The following is a 22,704-nucleotide window of genomic DNA, read 5'->3' on the forward strand; positions in this document are numbered from 1 at the left end:
TTCCCTTTTGCATTTTAGTAATTATGTAATTCATATTTTTAAGTTTAGTATTTACAATTTGCTCTATTTTTAACAAATTTTTTATATTACTATTTGTTTTGATATAAGAATTACAAATATTCAAATATTCACCCAGATTCGAAGAGACTATATCTAAATGTTTTAATGAATTCGTAATGATTTTGATGTGTTGTCTGATGAGCTTGACATGTTATTTATACTGCTCAACTCGATTTAACTACTTTATGTATCTTACACATGTCGTGCCTTGATCCACAGGTCTCTGGTTGTTGAGTAATTGCTTTGATTTCAAGGTGACTCTGTCCTGGCCATCATCTTCTTGATATAGAGTTTGATACTTCGAGCTTGAGATAAGACTTTAGGCGAGATAGTTGGACTTTGCCCATGATATATATATATATATATATATATATATATATATTTATTTATTTATTTATTAAAATAAATCTATTTTTAATAGACTTTTACTAGACCAACATTATGTGCTAAATTCATATCTAACATACATTGTATCCGCCGAAGAGTAATTACAAAATATCATTTTTATAACAATCTAGTAGTTTCAGTCTCTGAAAATCTTTCTGATTTGTAATATGGTATCAGAGCTAACATTACAAATGATCACAGTGGCCAGGTGCTGATTGCATATTTGGCAAAAATAAACGATTCGCAAGCTTTTGTAAAACAAAGTATTTTGTGTGTTTGATAATACTCCGTAACATATGGGTCAAAACTCAAAAGGCCAAAGCTTCGTTCGATTAATCGAAAAGGCAGGTGGAGCTGTTAAGGCAATAATATAACAGATTTTATATGTAGCTGTTAAGGCCAAGATTTCATTGAAATGTTTCTTAAACACAATACACCTCGTAATTAGTGATCGTGGTTAGAGATGGATAAGCGGATCAACCATTTGAGTCTATCAGTTTTTTGATACTGTAGAAACTGAAAACAAATAAAATTATTTGTAATTCGGTTTGAGTCTATCAGTTTTTTGATACTGTAGAAACTGAAAACAAATAAAATTATTTGTAATTCGGTTTGATGTTGTTTCACTTTAGTACGGTTTGTTCTCAGTTTGCATTTGATTCGGTTTAAATTTAATTAAAACTAAGAGCATCATTATCCATGATACCCATCAAGGGTCTCTTAACCATTTTTTATTAGTATTTAAGGAGTTTATTAGGCTAAGAGACTTTGTTAAGAAATTTCTACTTTTATATCCTCCATTGCAAGTCTCTAATTTTAGAGTTCTTAAAAAAAATTGTGTATTTCTCTTAACATCAATAACTTTGTAGATGATGTTTTTAGGTTACAGAAACTGGATTTGGATGGAGAAACAATGTAGTAAAAAAGGAGAAGAAGGTTCTGAAGCATACTAATCGAAATGTTGCCTTAGTTGCATCTCGGTTTCACTTTTCCAAGAAGCGTGAGAGGATTGTCCTCTCATTCTTTTGCTCTTCTCTTTATCTTTGATCGCAGAGCCTCTCTTCTTGGCGTCCGAGTCCGGTAACGGCCGGTCACCACAAACCGGGCATACCATCCCTCTCGTGCTTGTATATGTTTTCGGCATTCCACATAGACACATCCTAAAGTCATGAGAAAAAACACTAATGAAGCTCGGATGTGATAATAGGAAAGAATATGATGAAGAGACTTAATTTATACCTTAAGAGATCTGCAGCTTCTTCTGCATTAGGATTGGTTGCAGTAGATATCTGCTTCTCACCATTCTCTGAAGATGGTGGTGGTGCATCGATATCGTTTCTTACTCTCTCATGGATCCCTACTAGTTGAGGTTTTTCTTCCACGATAACCAGCTGAAACAGTCAGTGCTTAACCGAGAAAACAAAACTAGATAGAGACAACAAACTCAGTTCCTGGTTTGCTAAGTTCCTGGTTTGCTATTTCACAATACGTATGTTTTAAGGTGTACCCAAACAAGCTTCTAAATCAACCTTTCACATCTATTTTCATGTTATCCCTCTATGATCCAGTGAACCTACTAAACATGGGGATGTGAATGGCACTGGTGGGGTACCTTTAGGTTTAGCTTTCTTCTTTTTGCGGGTAAGACGCTTAGCGTGCTCAGCATCTCTAGCTGTAGCTTCTTCGTCAGCTTCTATAGGGTTGTTTAGAAACTCAGGTGGCCCTGATATCTACACATAGAAGCAACACTATAAGCTTTCTCTAGTAACACAACCAGTTCACACACTTGAAACATCAACAAGATTTCTTTATCACATAAAAAAAAAAAAACCTAAATCTCAATTACACAAAGCTACAAATCAAATTAACTTTTCTTTCCAATCAATGATAAGAAATCGTTTCAGCTTCACCGCGATCTACAAAAAGAGAATGATGATGACCTGAGGGTAAACGCCCTTAGCTGAAGGAAGGCCCGAGTGTGTTTAGAGCCGGAGTGAGATGCAGAGAAATCGAACACAGACGAAGAAGATCCGTATCTTTCTACTCCGTGATTCTCATCATCGTCTTCGGAGTTCTTGTAATCCCTCTCCTCTGCATCTTCTTCGTCGAGGAGACCGATAGAGACGACGATTTCACCGAGAGAGACGACGGCTAATTCCGTCGACAAGAGATTCTGTCGACGAAAGATCAGATTCGAGGAGAGATGGCCAGAGACAGTCGGTTTCGTCGAGGAGTCGAGAGAGAAGGAGAGAAGAGCATCCGTCGAGAGAGAGAAGAGAAAGGTGAATGTGCGACGCGTGTCCCAAAAACCCGTCTCTTGTGCACCCTAATTAATATACGTCTCTTGATTAATTAGGCAATTTTCTTTTTTTTTTTAAAGCTAAAAACACTAAATACCGGTCATAAGAGACCGCGATGAGGCTGCTCTAAGGGCCTCCACAATGGGAGTTCTTGAGGGAGTCTTTAAGGAGTGTGGACCCCATTTTCTTAGAGTTTGTGCAAAAAGAAAACTTTAAAATCCTTTGGTAAAGATTGATCCTTATACTGTTCACGGGCCCCATTGACTACGTGGCGACCCATGAATGATCATTTTTTTTTTAAATCCAGGATTAATCCGAAATATCCTTGTGCTAAGGATTCTAATGAGTCTCACCGTTACGCATGGTCTAATATGAACACATAAATAAACTAATAACTCATCGCCAGTGAATATTATATAATGTAAATATGTTTGATCAAAAAATATAATGTAAATATGTAATAGGATATAACTAAAATTTTATAAGATTTCAGGGTTTTTGGTTTGAGTTAGCTAGGTTACATCAATTAAAATCGATACAATAAAGCCAATCGGTTTATAAAAAAAACATTCGGTCGATTTTATAGTTGGTTTTCTTTTGCTACACTTACTATATCGGTCCACCGCATGCTCTAATAGTAGCAGGTATCTCTATATAGAGTCACATCCCCAACTATGCTAGTCGTGGGTAAAGAGAGTACAATGGCCGAGAAAACATTCCTGTTTGCTAAGTTTCCTGTGTTTGGCTGATTTCACACATACGTATGTTTTTAAAGGGTGTCCCAAACACTTCTAAATCAACCTTTCACATCTATTTTCATGTTATCCCTCTATGATCCAGTGAACCTACTAAACATGGGGATGTGAATGGCACTGGTGGGGTACTTTAGGTTTAGCTTTCTTCTTTTTGCGGGGTAAGACGCTTAGCGTGCTCAGCATCTCTAGCTGTAGCTTCTTCGTCAGCTTCTATAGGGTTGTTTAGAAACTCAGGTGGCCCTGATATCTACACATAGAAGCAACACTATAAGCTTTCTCTAGTAACACAACCAGTTCACACACTTGAAACATCAACAAGATTTCTTTATCACATAAAAAAAAAAAAAACCTAAATCTCAATTACACAAACTACAAATCAAATTAACTTTTCTTTCCAATCAATGATAAGAAATCGTTTCAGCTTCACCGCGATCTACAAAAAGAGAATGATGATGACCTGAGGGTAAACGCCCTTAGCTGAAGGAAGGCCCGAGTGTGTTTAGAGCCGGAGTGAGATGCAGAGAAATCGAACACAGACGAAGAAGATCCGTAATCCTTTTATACTCCGTGATTCTCATCATCGTCTTCGGAGTTCTTGTAATCCCTCTCCTCTGCATCTTCTTCGTCGAGGAGAACCGATAGAGACGACGATTTCACCGAGAGAGACGACGGCTAATTCCGTCGACAAGAGATTCTGTCGACGAAGAGATCAGATTCGAGGAGAGATGGCCAGAGACAGTCGGTTTTTCGTCGAGGAGTCGAGAGAGGAGAGAAGAGCATCCGTCGAGAGAGAGAAGAGAAAGGTGAATGTGCGACGCGTTGTCCCAAAACCCCGCTCTTGTGCACCCTAATTAATATACGTCTCTTGATTAATTAGGCAATTTTCTTTTTTTTTTTTAAAGCTAAAAACACTAAATACCGGTCATAAGAGACCGCGATGAGGCTGCTCTAAGGGCCTCCACAATGGGAGTTCTTGAGGGAGTCTTTAAGGAGTGTGGACCCCATTTTCTTAGAGTTTGTGCAAAAAGAAATCTTTAAAATCCTTTGGTAAAGATTGATCCTTATACTGTTCACGGGCCCCATTGACTACGTGGCGACCCATGAATGATCATTTTTTTTTTAAATCCAGGATTAATCCGAAATATCCTTGTGCTAAGGATTCTAATGAGTCTCACCGTTACGCATGGTCTAATATGAACACATAAATAAACTAATAAATCATCGCCAGTGAATATTATATAATGTAAATATGTTTGATCAAAAAATATAATGTAAATATGTAATAGGATATAACTAAAATTTTATAAGATTTCAGGGTTTTTGGTTTGAGTTAGCTAGGTTACATCAATTAAAATCGAATACAATAAAGCCAATCGGTTTATAAAAAAAAACATTCGGGTCGATTTTCATATGGTTGGGTTTTCTTTTGCTACACTTACTATATCGGTCCACCTGCATGCTCTAATAGTAGCAGGTATCTCTTATATAGAGTCACATCCCCAACTATGCTAGTCGTGGGTAAAGAGATACAATGGCCGAGAAAACGCAAACGCCACTGCAACCGCCGGAAACGCAGGAGGATGAGGAGGAGAAGAGGGAGATGTATGCGTATGGGCTGTACCAGAGGAACGTAGAAGATCGGCTTCGAAGGCTAATGGAGGGACTAAGGTCGGAGTTCGGTGGTCCACCGTTTGATCCTCACTTAACGCTCGTCGGACCGCAGAAGCTTACTGCCGGCGAGGCAAAACTGATGTTTGAGGCGGCGTGTGAAGGTTTTTTAAGGCGTATCCGGCCACCGTTGACAAGTCTCCCGCAGGAACTTCCTATTTTCAGTGTGTCTATGTGTCTCTCCGGCACACCGTAGAGGTAAAGTCTCTCGGAATTATTATTTAGCTTCTAACTATACTGTTCTTTTTTGTAATTTATCAGTCATATTAAAATCAATCTGAAATGAACCCAAGAAAATAGAAAAAGGTAAAACAAAATTATTTTTAGGTGCATCAATTATATGCCTAATTTTTGAACTACACAAACTAATGGCTAACATAACAATATAAACTAATTTGCTATATGGTTAACACCATATTAATATGTTTAATTGCTATCGAAATTTGAAATTAATTTTATGAAAATTTTGGAAGATTTTTTTATTTTTTTAAGAAAAATAAAATTTAATTTTTTTAAAAGAAAAATAAAATTTTATTTTCAATTTTAATTTCAAAATTAATTTTATAAAAAAATTCTTTATTTTTTTCAATTTTTGGAATTTAAAGATCGTTTAATTTTTTAGAAAATTTTGGAATAGTTTTTATTTTTTAAAAAGAAAAATAAACTTTATTTTCAATTTTAATTTCAAAATTAATTTTATAAAAAAATTCTCATTTTTTAATTTTTTGGAATTTTAAAGATCTTTTTAAGTTTTTAGAGAATATTTTTATATTCAATCAGTACCAAATAAAAGTAAACATATTAGTAAGTACATTGAAAGTTCCACTAGCCCAGTGGTAATAGACCTTGTCATTTGAACTAGTGATGTCAAACGGGTTGTTCCGTCCCGTCCCGGCCCGGACCGCTGCGGGTTTTTTCTTTTGCGGGTTAAGGCGGGTCAGGCCCGCGCGGGATGCGGTCTCCAAAAGGTCGGCCCAAGCCCGCCCCGCCGAAATGCACAAGCCTTTTCAGGTCGTCCCGCGGGCTGCGAACCTTCAGGTGCACCAATCGACTTCTAAGCGCTGTGTGCTGCTCCATAACACGTATTGACGCTGCATGCTGCTCCAGGAGACGAGGACGCTTCATGTACGTGTTAAAACTGTACAATTTAGGCTTTTATACTACATATCTAACTTCATATTGTTCTTGTAGTCAATTTCAATTCATATCAGTTCTTGAAGTCATGTACACACAAACAAGCTCGACTTATAGTGCATGTAGAAGCTGAGATGTGTAGTCTTAACAAATTTTAAATAAAGAAAAACACCAAATAGCAGTCAAAACAAAACCAAGCAAGTAAAACAAGATGTAGCAGATTGTAAAAAATAAAAACACCAAATCAAAATAACAATTCAAGCTTCCTCATCTTCATCTTCCCCATTGACAATTGACTGAAATGATGGCACTTTCTCTTCTTCACCATCACCATCGATTTCTTCATCTGTAAATATCAGAAATTTCATTTACTTAGGACTAAGGGATAATGATACTCTACAAGAAATAATAATGTGAATTAATTACCATGTGCATAAGATTCGTATCCCTTGATCCAATTTCTAGTGCATATCAAAGCTTGCACATTTTTTGGGAGAAGACGGCTCCTGTATTTGTTAAGAACTCTAGATCCAATGCTAAAAGAGGACTCTGAAGCCACTGTTGTGATTGGAATACTTAGCAGGTCACATGCCATTGCAGGCAAATCCCCATACCGATGGGCATTATCCTTCCACCAATCGAGGATGTCCAAGCTCTGAAAATTAGTAATGTCCAGAGGTGGTTCATCAAGATAAGCTTCTAGAGGTGTTTTTCCAGTCGCAACCCCACTGACTTTGCGAAATGCAAAGAAATCCTAAGAAGGTTATTTAGAAAAAAATTAGAAATGAAAAGAGAGATGAACAAAAGGTTTAAAAATTAATAAACACTCACACCGTAGTTCTCAAACAGTCCCATTGTCCCTGCTCCAGAAGCTTTTTGCGAAACAGTCTCTCGTGGCTCTGTAGACGGTGAGCTATTCTTGGATTTTTTGTCATACGACTCAAACAAAATACTAAGCTTCTCACGCAAGTTCTTTAGCTTTGCATCACGTGTACTCATGTCAAGCTTTTCCAAACAGCATTCGACAATGGAAAGCTTAAACCTTGGATCGAAGACTGCTGCCATTGCAAAAAGACCACTGACTTCATCCCAATATTTATCGAACTTCTCTTTCATCGGTGGCACCATGTATCTCACAATCTCATCTTCGCTTCCCTCATTGATCCGAAGCCAATTATGGATCTGGAAAACCTGATAGAAATACAAGTTTGAAGTAGGATAGTTCGAACCAGACATCAAGGTCGTGATTACAGCAAACGGACCCAAGAAATTGCAGATATTCTCAGCTCTTGTCCATTCCTCAGCAGTGGGAGCCATTTTATAACCCTTCTTATCAAATGTCTCCAACTTGGCAAAGGCTCGACGGTACCTGATGGCTCTTTCAAGCATAAAGAAAGTGGAGTTCCATCTTGTCGGAACATCCAAGAGTAGACCCCCAGTTTCTACTACACCCGCAGCCTCAACGCATTTCTGGAACAAGTTTTCACGTGTTTCCGATGACAGTACATACTTAACACTCTCTCTTACTTTGTGCAAAGAGTCTCCAATTACCTTCAACCCATCTTGTACTATGAGGTTAAGAATGTGCGCTGCACATCTCACATGGAAAAACTCTCCTCCACACAGCAAAGCATCATCCAAATTCAGCTGTGACTTCACAATATCTTGCATCGAGTCATTACTGGTGGCATTGTCTAACGTCACCGAGAACACCTTCTTATGAACTCCCCACTCTTTTAGTGAATCAAGGAGCTGAATAGCAACATTCATACCAGTATGTGGTGGTGGTAGAGCACAAAACGTCAGGATCTTGCTATTCAACTTCCAATTCCGATCAATGTAATGTGCTGTCACACACATATATCCTTCCCGTTTCACTGATGTCCACAAGTCTGAGGTGAAAGAGACTCGTCCAGGAAGACTAGCCAATTCTCTCTTCAGCGTGTCTCTCTCACTTTCATATAAGCGATACACATCAGCTCTAGCTGTGTTTCGACATATGGTTTGGACATCAGCATTCAAATACTTCCATGTGTCTCTCACCTTTTCATACTCCACGTAGGAGTACGGTAGATCATGCTGGACTATTGTCTTAGCTACCAGTTGTCTGAACACAGCATGATCATACTTGCGAGACACAACTCTTCCATCGACATTGAGTTGCTGCTGCCTTCCTCCATTCCTTGGATACATTTTACATCTCATACGATGCCTTCTCAACCCACTGGTTCCATGCGAGTGGGACTGCCATGCATATTCCCTCTTGCAATGATTGCAAGCAGCTTTCTGCTTTCCATTGGGTTTTTGGACCACCGTAAAATCTTTCCACACATCTGATCGTTGCCTCTCTTCCCTTTCCTCTTCCCCGAGCTCAAGCTCATCAAGCCCTTCTTCATCCAGTTCATCCTCAAGCTCCGGTATCTCCTCTTCCATCTTCTTCTTCTTCTTCTTCTGAGACTGACTACCGGAGCCCTTAGACACGCCCTTGGTTCTTCTCCCTCCACGGATAACCGACTTCACAGGAACATACTTCTTCTGACTACACGCCTGCTTGGATGAGCCACTACCAATTTCTAGTGTGGATTGGACCATGGGTTTCTGCGAAGCAGTTCCAAAAGTGGTTGGTCTCCGAGGCTTTGTTGTTTGAGATGTTGGAGTGATCTCAACATCAGAGTCCTCTTCTGAATCAACCAAACTGATGAGCTTTCTTTTGCTGCTTTGCTTCTCTCTTGCGATAACTTCTTCATCACAGGGTTGACTACCGATCTCAGCAGCTGCACCAAGTCTAGCAATGAGTTGTTGAGTCTCAAAATCCAACGTAGCCGGTGGCGTGTAGTTAGTATCATACGTCAACTGATCGTCTGATTCGCCTCTTGATCCCATATCGTCTCTTAGGCTCTCAGCTCTCACGGTTTTTTTTTCCGATAATTCTAAGTTTCTAACTAAGTTACGGCTTCGTGCCCTAAGGAAAGATACGTGGGTTAGTGGTCTTAGGGTTTTTTTATTTTTTTTTAAAACCCCAAATATTGCAATTAAATTTTATACTTAGAGTATGAAACTTTAAAATTGCTTGAGGACAAGCAGCTTAAACATTCCTATCAATTCTTCCTATTCCTAAGCAAGACAACGAGTTCTCCAATCAACTTAGCGAGCTCTAACTTCTAATCTACATCAGCTTCTTTTCACAATATCCTATTGCTAAGTGACTAACCTGAAGATAGTTTCACGGAATGAAAGGCTGGTCCATGACCTGAGGTCCTGCCTCCTCCTTGTTCACCAAGACTCCAACAGGTCGACAAAGAAAACAATCAAAACCAAAAGAGAGATCAGAGACAACTAAACATCAGAGACATGATTACATAACTTATGAACACGAGAAACATCAGATACACATAGAGAGTCTTGTCTTAACTTCGCAGCGGATTCAGCAGCGTAGCCAATGAACAATCACCCTTCATTCCTTTGAATGATTTTTCATTAGCTACGCAGCTAAAATCCGCTGAACTAGTCAAAACAAGTAATCTCTTCTATGACAACACTACTTATCAGTTAACAACGAGGAAGAAGGGAAGTGAATCATACCCTCAGAAGTCGCTTTGTAACTCGAACGGTCGCTTTGTAACTCTAACTCGAACCGGTAGTGAATCGAAGCAACCAACCAAAAAAAAAAACATATCAGAGACTTGATGTTGATGTAAGATTAAGATTTAAGAACATGAGTACAAACTAAAGACTTACAATGCTTTTAGTTCTGAGTAGTATATGGTTTTCTTAAACAAGCAAGACAGCGGCTGGTTATAACAGGAAAGCAGGTGTGTGCTCAACACATATATTAAGTCAACACCATAACCAGCTATATCGTGTTGAGCCTACACCAGCTTTCACCGTCATAACCAGCCTCATCCTTGTTCACCTACAAAAATAAAAGAGATATCAGAAACTGAATCACTAAACTTCAAGCGAACCAGGACAGACAATTGAAACAACATGCAACAAGCAACCATATAATTTCAAGTTGTCTTAACTTCAATGCGGATCTTGCCCTGTAGCCAACGAACAATCAGTCTTCACTCTTTTGAATGATTTTTCATTAGCTACACGGCGAAGATCCGCAGAAGTCAGAACTATATAGTTGCAAGTAACAAACCGAATTTCTATTTCAAACAAGTAACAAAGCGAATCTCTATTTCAAACAAGTAAACAAAGCGAATCTCTATTTCAAACAACAACTATGAGCTTCGATCTTTTTCTTGAGGAAGGAGGAGTCTTAGAGAGTCTTACATATATTCGGATCTTGCATGCATCTTATGGAACTCGAACCGGTAGTGAATCGAAGCAGAGTGCCCACTTTACGTCTTCACCCACCTGAAAACGAGTAAAACTGTTAGAACTCCAAAAAAAGAAAAAATATACAGTAACTACATAGATCTTTCTTTACCTGTGACATGCATGCGGTCGCCGTCGCTGAAGAAACCATCGCCGGTCTACGGTGGAAAAGGAGTTCGCGGAGAGTTCAAGTCAAGAACTTATCTCCCGAGACAGGAGTTTGATCTGTGAAGTTTAGAACCCGAGGTACGAGTACCGGAGCTTATCGCCATCGCCGGAGCTCCATTTCTAACGGTGGCGACTCGTCTTCCTCTCTCTCAATCAGTCACTCTCTCTCTCTCTCTCTCTTATGTTCTAAAGGTGGCTGACGAAATGAGAAGAGAAGATGTTGCGGGACTTTAGGGTTACCGCGGGTTCGATTGGGCCATCCCGCATAAAGCCCATACCGCACAGTCCCTTTCCCGCGAGGCCCGCAACATTGCGGGATATCAAAACATGGGCCCAAACCCGCCCCGCCCCAAGCCTTAACGGGCCTGTCCCGCGGTCCAGGTTCTCGGTTGACATCACTAATTTGAACCAACCAACCCGAGTTCGAATCCAGGGGTTTACATGATTGTATTTTCAAATCATGAAAAACGACGTTGTTTTCAAATGAGATGAAACGACGTCGTTTCACTTAACGCCAACATTTAACGTCTAGTTAACGCTGTGTTAACTGTGAGTTCACGGCGTGCTAAATTGGCAAGTCAATCTTAAATTTATTAATAAATTAAAAAAAGTCAACAAAAATAAATGATTTTTTAGCCAGACTCGAGTACATGTATTATTTGGCAACTCGTGAAAAGTTCGTGTTTTTTTTTTTGCCGAATTCTAGATTTTTAATACTAGATAGTCGGATTTTAACGTTCGGTTCACTGTTCCCACAAATAACATAACTTATGTTACATAAGTGTGATATTTATTTTAATATAAGTGTGATGTTAACTACGGTCCACTAAACTCATGTTCTTTATAATTTATATACTTAATTATATATTTGTATATTGTATTGCGTAAATGTATAGTTATGTGATGATTTATATTTAGTGTAGATAACAATAATTTTTTTCAAATAAATATTTGTGAATGTCACAGTCTCTCTTTTATCTTCCTATACTATTGTTTATATTATCTTATGAAACTTAGATAACTTAGATTAACTTTTAAACACTACAGAATGTATAATTTACAGAAAATGTATGCGTTATTGAAAATGAGTCTTACTTACCTTAAGTAGAAAGGTGACTAGGAAATCATTGTAAGTTTATGAAGGCTCTACTAAGCAATGCTAATGCTTATCCAAAACCTTTAGTGTTTCGATTTCTTAAAAAAACTTATCCCAAAGGTCTGTGTTATTTTAAAAAGGCAACAATAATGTGCTATACTATATACGCAACAATTAAAACAAAATTTGAACCGTGATCGAAAACGCATCACATCAATCTTTAATAGAATCATTAATCTACTACTTTTCTTATAAGACTGAAAACTCGCCCAAAGAAAAACAATCAAATGGGACACTGGATTATTTGTTGATTGCCAAAATTAACTTAAGTTATAGAAGGTCATCTAATTAGTAAATTTTTAATTAAAATACAAAGCTATATACTACAAACATTGTTTGGTGTTATGTTTATAGGTAATGAATGCTGCCGGACATTTTATGGGCCACTTCAAAGCCTTCACCGGAAAACGTATGATCTAATCTCTATTCAGTCGAATTTTAATCTTCCATTGGAAATGTGAATTAACTGTTGATAATGAGGCTAGAGTCAAAATCATATTATTACCACGAAACGTGTGTCTGTGTGTGTGACATGTTGGGATGTCGCAGTTTACGTGCCACATATGAGCATACTTTACGGCGATCTAACGGTGGAAGAGAAGAAGAAAGCGCTAGAGAAAGCTTCCACGCTTGATTCGAGTCTAGACGGTCTGAATTTTCGGATAAATCGAGTTGAGCTATGGATAACCGATGCGGACGTTGGATCTTGGGTGAAAATCGACGAACACAATCTAATTTCTTAAATGAAATTTATGAGAGAAAAACTATTATAGTTTTTGGTCTATTTTCGATTTTACTCTTGTGCTTATTCGGTTTAATTTATCGGTTATAAGGCTTAGTGTGGTATAATCATGGTTTGGTTCATATTTGTTATCGGTTGGACCTATATGATGTTTGCAGTTTGCTTTTTTTATTTGTTGTTGTTGCTTGCTACTAGTTTTGTGATAAGATCTAATGACAATGTGAAATTTATTAAGTCTCTGTTAATATGGATAAACATATGCTTCTCGCAATTGTTGGAGTATTATTACTTGTGTTTCTGGTTAAGTAGTTTGGTCTATATCCTGAAGAAGGGTGAACTAGTCAATGATTACAATATTGGATTCTTATCAGAATGATAATAAGATATTTTAAAATAATTAAACACACAATTACGGACCAATGTCGAATATAACAGTTGACATTTGTTACTAATAACAAAATTACTTATAAGAGTTCCAAAAAGTGAAGGATAAGAATTCGTGTTTATGAGGAAGATAAAGATAAAATGAGACAAGTATAGTCATTAGTTGAGACAACTATATGCATTTGTTCTAACCCAGTTTATAAAGATTATTGTAAGATATTTGCTCACCGTTAGCTAGCATGATCATTCGACATTTTGGTAAGATTTTGCAGGAAATTCTAGCTAATTGTTTCCAGTCTTCCACTACTATATACGCACAGATCATCACACATATATTCGCTATCTAATAATACGTATATGAATGTAGCTAGTAAATAATTATGGTTATAAGAAAATTATGGTTTCCTCTGAAAGGTGTAACTTTCTTTTGGTTCATTAATTTTTTTAATAAAAGGTTATTTCATTACTTTTGATATATATATTTTTTAACGACTTTCATATTAATATTTTTAAAGATGCAAACGGCTGGAAAATTAAAACAAAAATCTTTTGATATTTCATGTTATATTTTAAAGTTATCATTGATTAATAGCAGTTTTCCAGTTAATAGATTTTCACTCTCCATTTTTCTTCTCATTTCTTTTCTGTTATTTTCCAAGAAATATTAAGGAAAATAGAATTAAAAATCCTATTTTTGCTTGTCTTTTTTTCTTCTGTGGAACCTTTTCCTTGCTAACCAAACAAGTAAATATTTTTTTTGGATTAGTGGGATTTTTGATAAAACAATTATAAAACAGAAAACTTGAAATGTTTCAAGTGTTCCTCTTTCCTTATATATCAAAATTATTTTCACATTTTTATAGCTGTCAAAATCTAACTATTTATTCACACTCAGCGATAAGCATTAAAAACTACTACGTGACTTTTGTGAAGTGCACGTTTCCAAAATTAATTAAAAAGATGCTATAATATAATAATACTATATTTTAATCTAAAAATTTAGTATCTTCTTAGAATATTCTTTTCATTTTAAATAAGAAAATTAGCTTTTAAAATATTTTATGGGAATTCAATTTGGAATGTAATTGGCATATGTTAATAGATTTCTCAGAAAAACTCCAAAACTTGGAATTGAAATTAAGAGAGAGATAAGAATCATTAAAAGGTTACGACATGAATATATTAGACAACTTGTCGTTGGTTGAGACAAAAAAAAAAATTATATGCCCATGTTTTAAACTGCAAATGCCAGAATCTTGACCTTACATTGCATATAAATATATTTATCATACTCGAAGAACTATTTTTATATAAAAATAGTTATGCATATTGGTTGACAAAAAAAAAAATTGAAAGATGCTATACACGTTCAAATTCACATGTTGTGACTTGTGAAGTTGAATAGTAACTTAACAACTTTTTTCTAAAATAATACTGGAAAAAAAGAGATGAGGATGAAAATGTCAAATCTTCAACTATTAGATGTATACATCAATAAATTAGTTCACATACTTAGCATGAAACGCTATTTTCCTTATACAACCAAAGTGGCTGTTATAAGGAAAATAGCTAACTGGATAAGGTTTCATGCTAAATATGTGAACTAATTGGAAAATACAGTAATCGTTTTGTTTCCTTTTGATTTCTAAAACGATTACTGATATTTCTATAATTCAAACAAGCGGAAAATACAGTAATCGTTTTAGAAATCAAAAGGAAACAAAAAAGTATATGTATTTTTATGTGTTCGCTCCCAACAAAATTTTAAAATATTCTATATACTAATTAATTTATTATAAATAACAAACATTAATAGTTAAATTAGTTATTACAAGATATCAAATTTATTTAAAACATTTATTTTATCATATTTATTTATTTATTATGTATATTATAATATACTAAAATTAAATCGTAGTATATTTTAATTTATTACATAATTATTAAGAAATATTAATATTTATTTAAATGTTTAGAATATTACTATTAAAAACTTTATATATCAATTTTTCGCTTAATGAAAAGTTCACTGTATAGATGTAACCAATGTTCTAAAACACACCGATTTGGACCGCTTTCTCGGCGATTAAGCGCTGTACGGACCTTGGTCGTGGCGTTTCACCCTTATTCGGGCAAAAAATCAGGAAACAAATCTAGGTTTTTCAAGCTTGAAATCGATATCTTTATCATAAACCTATCATATTTGATCATCAATAACAAATAAATAGAAGCAAAACGACGCAAATCACTAAAAAAAATTGAAGCACCATTGTGAAAAAGTTCTGAAGCGCCGCACTTAGGGTTGCAGGTTCAGTGAGGAAGATAAAATGAAAATGACTTTTTTGCCCTTCATTAATAAAAAACAGAAAAACGGCCATAAATGCATCACTTGGGCTTTGTACCCGAAAACTGCCAATCAAACTAGACACAATACCGCTGGGCCACAGACAATTATTATGTTTTTCTTACTGATTCAAATATATATCTCTATAAAGTCGATAATAGTTCTTAAAAAAATCTCCGATTACTCTCCAAATTTTTTCTGATTTATTGTTAACTCGCTAGGTCCGGATCGACCGCACGCGTTGCGTTTAGCGAATTTTCAAATATGGCATGTAACTAAACAAACATATTTGCTTTTTTATGTTTTACAACAAAAAAATTATTTGTTTTTACCAAAAAAAAACTTATTTGTTAAAGTATATATGAAATCACGTTTTTTAATACAATTCCACCATTTGATAAGGAATTTAATTCACAAAGGTTGGTCCTAGAAGAAAACTGCGTCGGCGCAAGTGAAACGCGGTCGTTTAAACGAATCCTATCGTACACGTGCGGAGTGATCTACGCCGTTACTATTCATTTGACTTTTTAAAACAACGGCTCGGATCTATTTTACTTGCCTTCGTCAACGCATTATTACCGTGGCGCCAGAGATGACGTATCTTCTCCAAGGAACCTTCCTCCACGTGCTCACGATCACGTGACACATACGCGCTCAACAGAAGCTCCTTCTCTTCCTTGTGGTCTCCAATGACTTTTCACAGACCGGCTTTCTCTTCTCCATCACGGCATCACACACCTCTATATATATCGCCACTGAGTTATTGTCTCTCTCTCACAACATTTTCTCTGAGATACAGTTTTCTAGATAACTTCGTACAAGATTGTGTAAGGTTTTGATTTGTCGTTGACTCTCCAAGATTTTCGGACCAAACTAGTTTTGTCTGTTTTTTCAAAGAGATGGAAGTGGGTGTCCTAAAGCCGTCTTTTTCGATCGGAAAGCTATCTTCTCTGGCGCCGGAGAAGATTCTGGAGCCATCTGTTCACTCGGAAGAAGAGGTTTTAGAGGACGGAGAAGAGATCGATGGTGGTGTGAGACTTATGTATTTGTCTAATGAAGGAGACATTGAAGGGATCAAGGAGCTTCTTGATTCCGGGATCGATGCTAACTACAGAGACATTGATGATCGTACTGCTCTCCACGTGGCGTCTTGCCAGGGGCTTAAAGATGTCGTGGAATTACTTCTTGAATGGGAAGCTGAAGTTGATCCTAAAGATCGATGGGGAAGCACGGTAATAAGAAACAACACCATACACTTTTGGTTTGTACTGTTAATAACGTATTAACGTTTTTTTTATTAAAAAAAAAAAAGCCTCTTGCAGATGCGATATTCTACAAGAACATTGATGTAATCAAGATACTTGAGACTCATGGAGCTAAACATCCGGTAATAATCTAACGTGGTTCGGTGTTTTGATTGTATATTTTGATGTAATTGTCATTTGGGAGATTTATATTATTTACATGATTTGTATATTTTCAGATGGCTCCAATGCACGTGGAAGCTGCTCTTGAAGTCCCTGAATATGAAATCAATCCCGACGAGCTTGATTTCACTCAAAGCAGAGAGATATCAAACGTAAAAATGTTATTGGCTTTAGTGAATCTTTTACTTATGTGTTCAATACTTTTTTCGTCTGATGGTGTGGAGTTTCTTGTATTTATAGGGAACTTATTGTATGGCAATGTGGCGTGGCATTCAAGTTGCGGTGAAGAAGCTCGATGATGAAGTTTTGAGCGATGAGGAACAAGTGTAAGTGGAATGATCTTGTAGAGGGTAGTAAAGGTTTTAGATTCCAAATGCCTTACCATGATTGTTTTGGTGTATGTGCGTGTAGAAGGAGATTCCATGATGAGCTTGCATTGCTCCAAAGGCTTAGGCATCCAAACATTGTTCAGTTTCTTGGTGCTGTTACTCAAAGTAATCCAATGATGATTGTTACTGAATATTTGCCTAGGGTATGATGACTTTCTCTGATAAAATTTGACATCTTTCTTTCTTAAAAACCAAGATCTCATTTTGATACATTCTTCAGGGGGATTTGCGCGAATTGCTGAAAAGGAAAGTACATTTAAAACCAGCTACCGCTGTTAGATACGCCCTTGATATTGCAAGGTATGCATTTTTTAAAGCTATGCTAGATTTTGACCCGTGGGTTTATTTTTGGTTTTTAAAATTCTATTTAATAGAAATTATTATTTAGTATATGTCTTATATACTTATAAGTTTTCTCCATATAATTTATAAAACCATAATGACATAATCTGTAATATAATGTGCTTTCAAAACAGTGTTTCTTTTTAATAGTATAGATGCCTGTTCTTCGTAGTTCATAAAAAAATTTATTAGATTTGTTTGTTATTCTTACATGTTCAAATATCTTTTAGGGGAATGAGCTATCTTCATGAGATCAAAGGAGACCCTATCATCCACCGAGATCTTGAACCTTCGTGAGTTCGCATTGTCAATATCAGCGTGTTTTTTGGTCGTCTCTTATATGTGCAGTTAGTATCAAGAAGCTCTTTAATTTTCTGGCAATGGTAAAAATAATATTTGCAGAAACATACTGCGGGATGATACAGGGCATCTGAAAGTTGCAGACTTTGCAGTAAGCAAGCTTGTTACTGTTAAAGAAGACAAGCCTTTGACATTTCTAGACACTTCTTGTAAGCTTTTCTATATTTGGGAGCTTTCGTTCTTGATCTTCTTGATCAAATGTCTTGATTAATGAATCCCGTTATAACTCACTAATTGTAGGTCGATATATTGCTCCCGAGGTTTTCACCAGCGATGAATACGACACCAAAGCTGATGTTTTCTCCTTTGCATTGATTGTTCAAGAGGTAAGTACACTTCATTTACTATCTTTGTTTATTGACTCAGATCCGATAGAGCTTTTTTTCTGTACAACAAAAGACTATTCTATTACTCAAGCTTGAAAGTGGCCGGTCCAGAGAGTTATAATCTTGAAACAGTTATTAAAATCATTTGAGGACCGAATGATAATAATACATATTGACCACTAATATTTTGGGACCAAAGGCAAATGTTCTGAGTTGACTCCTTTCAGTGTCTGAATGTTTTAGATGATCGAAGGAAGAATACCCTTTGCGGAAAAGGAAGACAGTGAAGCTTCAGAAGCTTATGCATGCAAAGAGCGTCCATCTTTCAAAGCTCCAACTAAGCATTACCCTCATGGACTTAAGTCGTGAGTCTCTTTCTTTCTTTTTCTCTGAAGAAAACAGTTTTGCATCAATTGATTGGTTTTGTCCATGTCATTAATCGGTTAGGTTCAAACCGTTTTATTTTGGTATCTCATAGGTTGATAGAAGAATGCTGGTTAGATAAACCGGCCAAGCGACCGACTTTCAGAGCGATCATTAAACGGCTTGAGTCCATTCTTCACCATATGGGCCACAAGCGACAATGGAGGGTCTCTCTCTCTTTGCACACTGATCAATGAGATTTTTGTCTTGTGGATTATGTTTTGTTCGTCTCTCTAATGTGTTTCTTCTTCCACATGTTTTTTGTTATCAGATAAAGCCATTGACATGCTTTCAGAAGTTCGAGCACAAGAAAAAACATAATTGGGATGTTAGCAGCCCTGATGGCTCTTCATCGGGTTCACATTTGTGATTCTTTAACCGGTTAAAAATGATTCTTTTGTATTCTTTCCGCTTTAGTTTGGCTTTCCCCTAAACAGCCGAATTTTACTTTGTAATGTTGTTTTACTTTGAAGAAAGTATTCGTGTGGTCTTGGACAGAAGTTGCATTTTATTTTAGTATTAAGTTGTAACGAGTCTTCAGATTTTTGAAGCTGTATAATACATGTCTAACGAATTATAAGGAATTTGTTTCAATCGAGTTTTTTCACTAAATGTTTTACATTTCTTCGAGTTTGATTCGGGTTTGTTCACGACAATGTCTTAAGTAATCTTCGACTTTCAGTCTCTATCAAATTGCTGGTGGTTCGTGGAAGAGACAAGAGGACTCTGTTTCTCCTAAGATACAGTTTCCAAGCTTTAGTAAACAATTTTCGGAGGGAAAGAAATGGAAGGAGACATGGATAACAACATCATACTTCAACCCAACTAATAAAGTTCATAAGCAGGTTCGTAATAGGATCTCTTCAGTTCGGGCCAGAGGAGAAAGAAGACTTGACCAAACTATGCAAGTTTGGTTTCTTTCATGATAACAACAGCGCTTTCTGTTTGTTTTCTTGCTTTCAAACAAGAGTATCAGTGGAGGTTATTGGTTGGTGTATTTTGATGGATTTGAAAATCCAAACTAAATCTAGTGTTATTGGTTCTATGATTTTAAAATATGTATTGAAATCATTTGTTATTCGTTTAATGATTCATAAATTCTAATTCAAATCAAGTGTTATTCGTTTAATGATTTATAAATTCTAATTCAAATCAAGTGTTATTCAATCATGCAGATTTACTAATAAATTTGATTTCATAATGTATTTGAATGGATTTGCATGAATTTGTTTGTGAAAAATACAAATGCCCAAATCCGAAGGAAAACCTCCGGATTTGTAAATACTAATCCGAGAAAATTTGAAAATTTGTATATTTTACTTGGATTTATAAATACTATATGGATTTCTAAATCAATAAAAATATATAAACCAATAACACCCCCTTTGTAAAACGACTTTTTAAATGAGTCATTTTAACATTCTTTAAAGAAGAGGTGATATGTCAAATGAATAGTAATTAAAAAGGTAATTTTATGGTAAAATAAATAAATTTGATTAATGTTGTGAAAAGTTTAGTGGAAACAAATTCAAATTCAAAATAAATAAATGAAATATTATTCGTCATTTTTGACGATCAGGAAGATCAATTGATCAGTATCAAATACGACTCGAACAATTGATCAGTACCAAATACGATCTCAACTCAAATATAATTCGAAAAAACTACTCAAACTTCTTAAAACGTGCTTAAATCTACATTGACTCTAACAGAAGTTAGTCAATCGTTAACAAGATAAAACGACGTCATTTTGATATACGAGGAAAAGTGCCAATTTCGACCCCAACACTCTCAGTCGTGCCAAATAGGACCCGAATAAATGGTCAGTGCCAAAACCGACCTCAACTTAATTATATATAGTTTAAGAAAAAACTACATGAACTTCTTAAAACATGCATAAATCTACATTGACTTTGACATAAGTTAGTCAACCGTTAACAAGATAAGACGACGTCTTTTTGATATATATATATATATATATATATATATATATATATATATATCTATTTTTTTTTAAATATGTTCATTCCGGAACTCAAACCATGATGTAATACCATTTTAAATGGGCACACTAACAACTAGATAAAAGTACCTTTTTAAAATACTATTACAAATTTGAAATTATATAAACTACTATTATTCTTCATCTTATCCAATTAAAAATTTTGGTGACAATTTTTTTCTGATTTATATAAATACATTAACATGTTTTTTATTTATCATATATAAACTTATATCTTACTAAAATATAAATAATAAAATATTTGTTATTACCTAATCATATCTTTGAATTTATTTATATAATTTTCTTATATAAATTATTTTTAATTTTTAAACTTAAGTGGATTTTTTTTTATTTTTCAAAGTTAATATTATATATTTTGATATTTTGCTCAAAAATGTTAAGAGGCCTTTTACCTTTCTTTCACTAAGATATATTGTACAAATTATTAGACATATTAAACAGTAACTAAAATATATAAAGCAATTACCAAAGTTTTAAATTGGATAAGATGAAAAAAAGAATAGTAGTTTATATAATGGGGAATTTCAATTTGTAATAATATTTCAAAATTTTACTTTAGTCTAGTTGTTAGTGTGCTCAATTAAAAGGATATCTCGGCACGGGTTTGAGTCCCGAAATGAACATATTTTAAAAAATATATATATATCAAAACGATGTCGTCTTATCTTGTTAACGGTTGATTAACTTCTGTTAGAGTCAATGTAGATTTAGACACATTTTAAAAAGTTTGGCTAATTTTTCTTAAATTATAATTGAGTTGAGGTCGTTTTTGGCATTGACAATTTGTTCGGATCCTATTTGGCATGACTGAGAGTGTTGGGGTCTAAATTGGCATTTTTCCTCATATATCAAAACGATGTCGTTTTATCTTGTTAACAGTTGACTAACTTCTGTTAGAGTTAATGTAGATTTAGGCACGTTTTAAGAAGTTCGGCTAGTTTTTTTGAATTATAATTGAATTGAAGTTTTATTTGACACTGATCATTTGTTCGGATCGTATTTGGCACGACTGAAATTGTTAGGGTCGAAATTTCCACTTTTCCCGGTTGGGTGAAGAATGATTTTGAGGTATGGATGTATGTATTAATGGAGGTAGATGGAAGAAACATTAAATGCAAAGAGGAAGAACGACACTATGACGATGAACATCATGATTATAATGTGGTAGTTGAGGTTGGTCAAGTCTATGACTTTGTTCATGCTTCTTGTCTTCAATAATAAATAAACAAAAAAATCACTTTGGGACCAAATGGTGAAGCATTTGTCAACAAAGATGCAACCATTCTGTTAATTCACAGTTAAAAATTTACAATCAAGACTTAAGAACTCTGAAGGGATATATACATATGCATGTTTGTACATGAGAACGAAAGACAACTGAATTACGTCGATAACCTTATCTTGAAGGTCATGGTGAGCATACAAAGCTATCATTCTAGCGAACAAGCGTCTTGAGATTGATCTAGTATGCCCTTTGCTTAACATCCATTTAGCCACCGGAGTTTTTTGACCAATTAACACCATCTATATCAAAACTTGCACTCAGTGCATATGAAGTCATGTTACTTAACTTGAATCACACGGTGAGATTGACTTCTCTTTCTCAAGATCTGCAAAAGCCTTAGCTGCAGCAATAATGAAAACTCAACCTCCCAAGCTAACCATTTGTTCAAAGTTCCATAAACAGCCTCTTTTTCATTTGGGAGTCAAGAGAGCTGCCATGTGAGAGTTGAGTTGTAGATCAACTTGGTTCAATAAAACAGAGAAAAAATAACCGAAAAAATTAGAGAGAAGATGCGATTTAGTGGTTTTAAATAAACCGAGAAAAATTAGTTTACTAGACCGATCAATCAACCGGAACAATTTTGGTTTATGATTTAACTCAACCTGATTGAACGTGTATTATAATGGGCCTTATTTGGACTATTTCATAGGAGGGAAACTTTGAACTGCAGCCACACTTAGTTTTTGTTTGGCAAAGTGACAT

The 22,704-nt window shown here is 35.4% G+C and overlaps 1 protein-coding gene and 2 pseudogenes across 3 annotated transcripts; 2 read left to right on the top strand and 1 right to left on the bottom strand.

Annotated features, from left to right (window-relative positions):
• Positions 1-1,252: 1,252 nt before the first annotated feature.
• On the bottom strand, positions 1,253-3,008 carry LOC125576922 (annotated as a pseudogene).
• A 413-nt stretch (positions 3,009-3,421) lies between these two features.
• Positions 3,422-14,503, top strand: LOC106359685 (annotated as a pseudogene).
• A 1,486-nt stretch (positions 14,504-15,989) lies between these two features.
• Positions 15,990-19,289, top strand: LOC106360931 (integrin-linked protein kinase 1-like). Of its 3 annotated transcripts, none has more exons than XR_007315769.1 (12): positions 15,990-16,656; positions 16,737-16,811; positions 16,908-17,003; positions 17,092-17,177; positions 17,263-17,383; positions 17,461-17,540; positions 17,813-17,875; positions 17,985-18,091; positions 18,183-18,268; positions 18,496-18,633; positions 18,747-18,858; positions 18,963-19,075. XR_007315769.1 is itself a non-coding variant. In XM_013800608.3 (12 exons), the coding sequence occupies exons 1-12, from the start codon at positions 16,324-16,326 to the stop codon at positions 19,059-19,061; spliced, it is 1,380 nt and encodes a 459-aa protein (XP_013656062.2). In that variant the 5' UTR covers positions 16,005-16,323; the 3' UTR covers positions 19,062-19,289. The 3 variants fall into 3 exon arrangements, 1 of the variants encoding a protein (XP_013656062.2); XM_013800608.3 differs by having other exon boundaries at positions 16,005-16,656; positions 18,512-18,633; positions 18,963-19,289; XR_007315768.1 differs by having other exon boundaries at positions 18,747-19,289.
• Positions 19,290-22,704: the final 3,415 nt, after the last annotated feature.

This window comes from Brassica napus, chromosome A8 (assembly GCF_020379485.1).
Source record: "Brassica napus cultivar Da-Ae chromosome A8, Da-Ae, whole genome shotgun sequence".
In the NCBI taxonomy this organism is placed as follows: Eukaryota; Viridiplantae; Streptophyta; class Magnoliopsida; order Brassicales; family Brassicaceae; genus Brassica; species Brassica napus.

What these genes read in the sequence shown, in the direction of transcription:
- LOC106360931 (XM_013800608.3), top strand. Translation starts at nt 16,324, where the DNA reads ATGGAAGTGGGTGTCCTAAAGCCGTCTTTTTCGATCGGAAAGCTATCT. An exon ending in AAAGCAGAGAGATATCAAAC is followed by an intron (nt 17,004 to 17,091) that starts GTAAAAATGTTA and finishes TTGTATTTATAG; the next exon opens with GGAACTTATTGTATGGCAAT. An exon ending in TACCCTCATGGACTTAAGTC is followed by an intron (nt 18,634 to 18,746) that starts GTGAGTCTCTTT and finishes GGTATCTCATAG; the next exon opens with GTTGATAGAAGAATGCTGGT.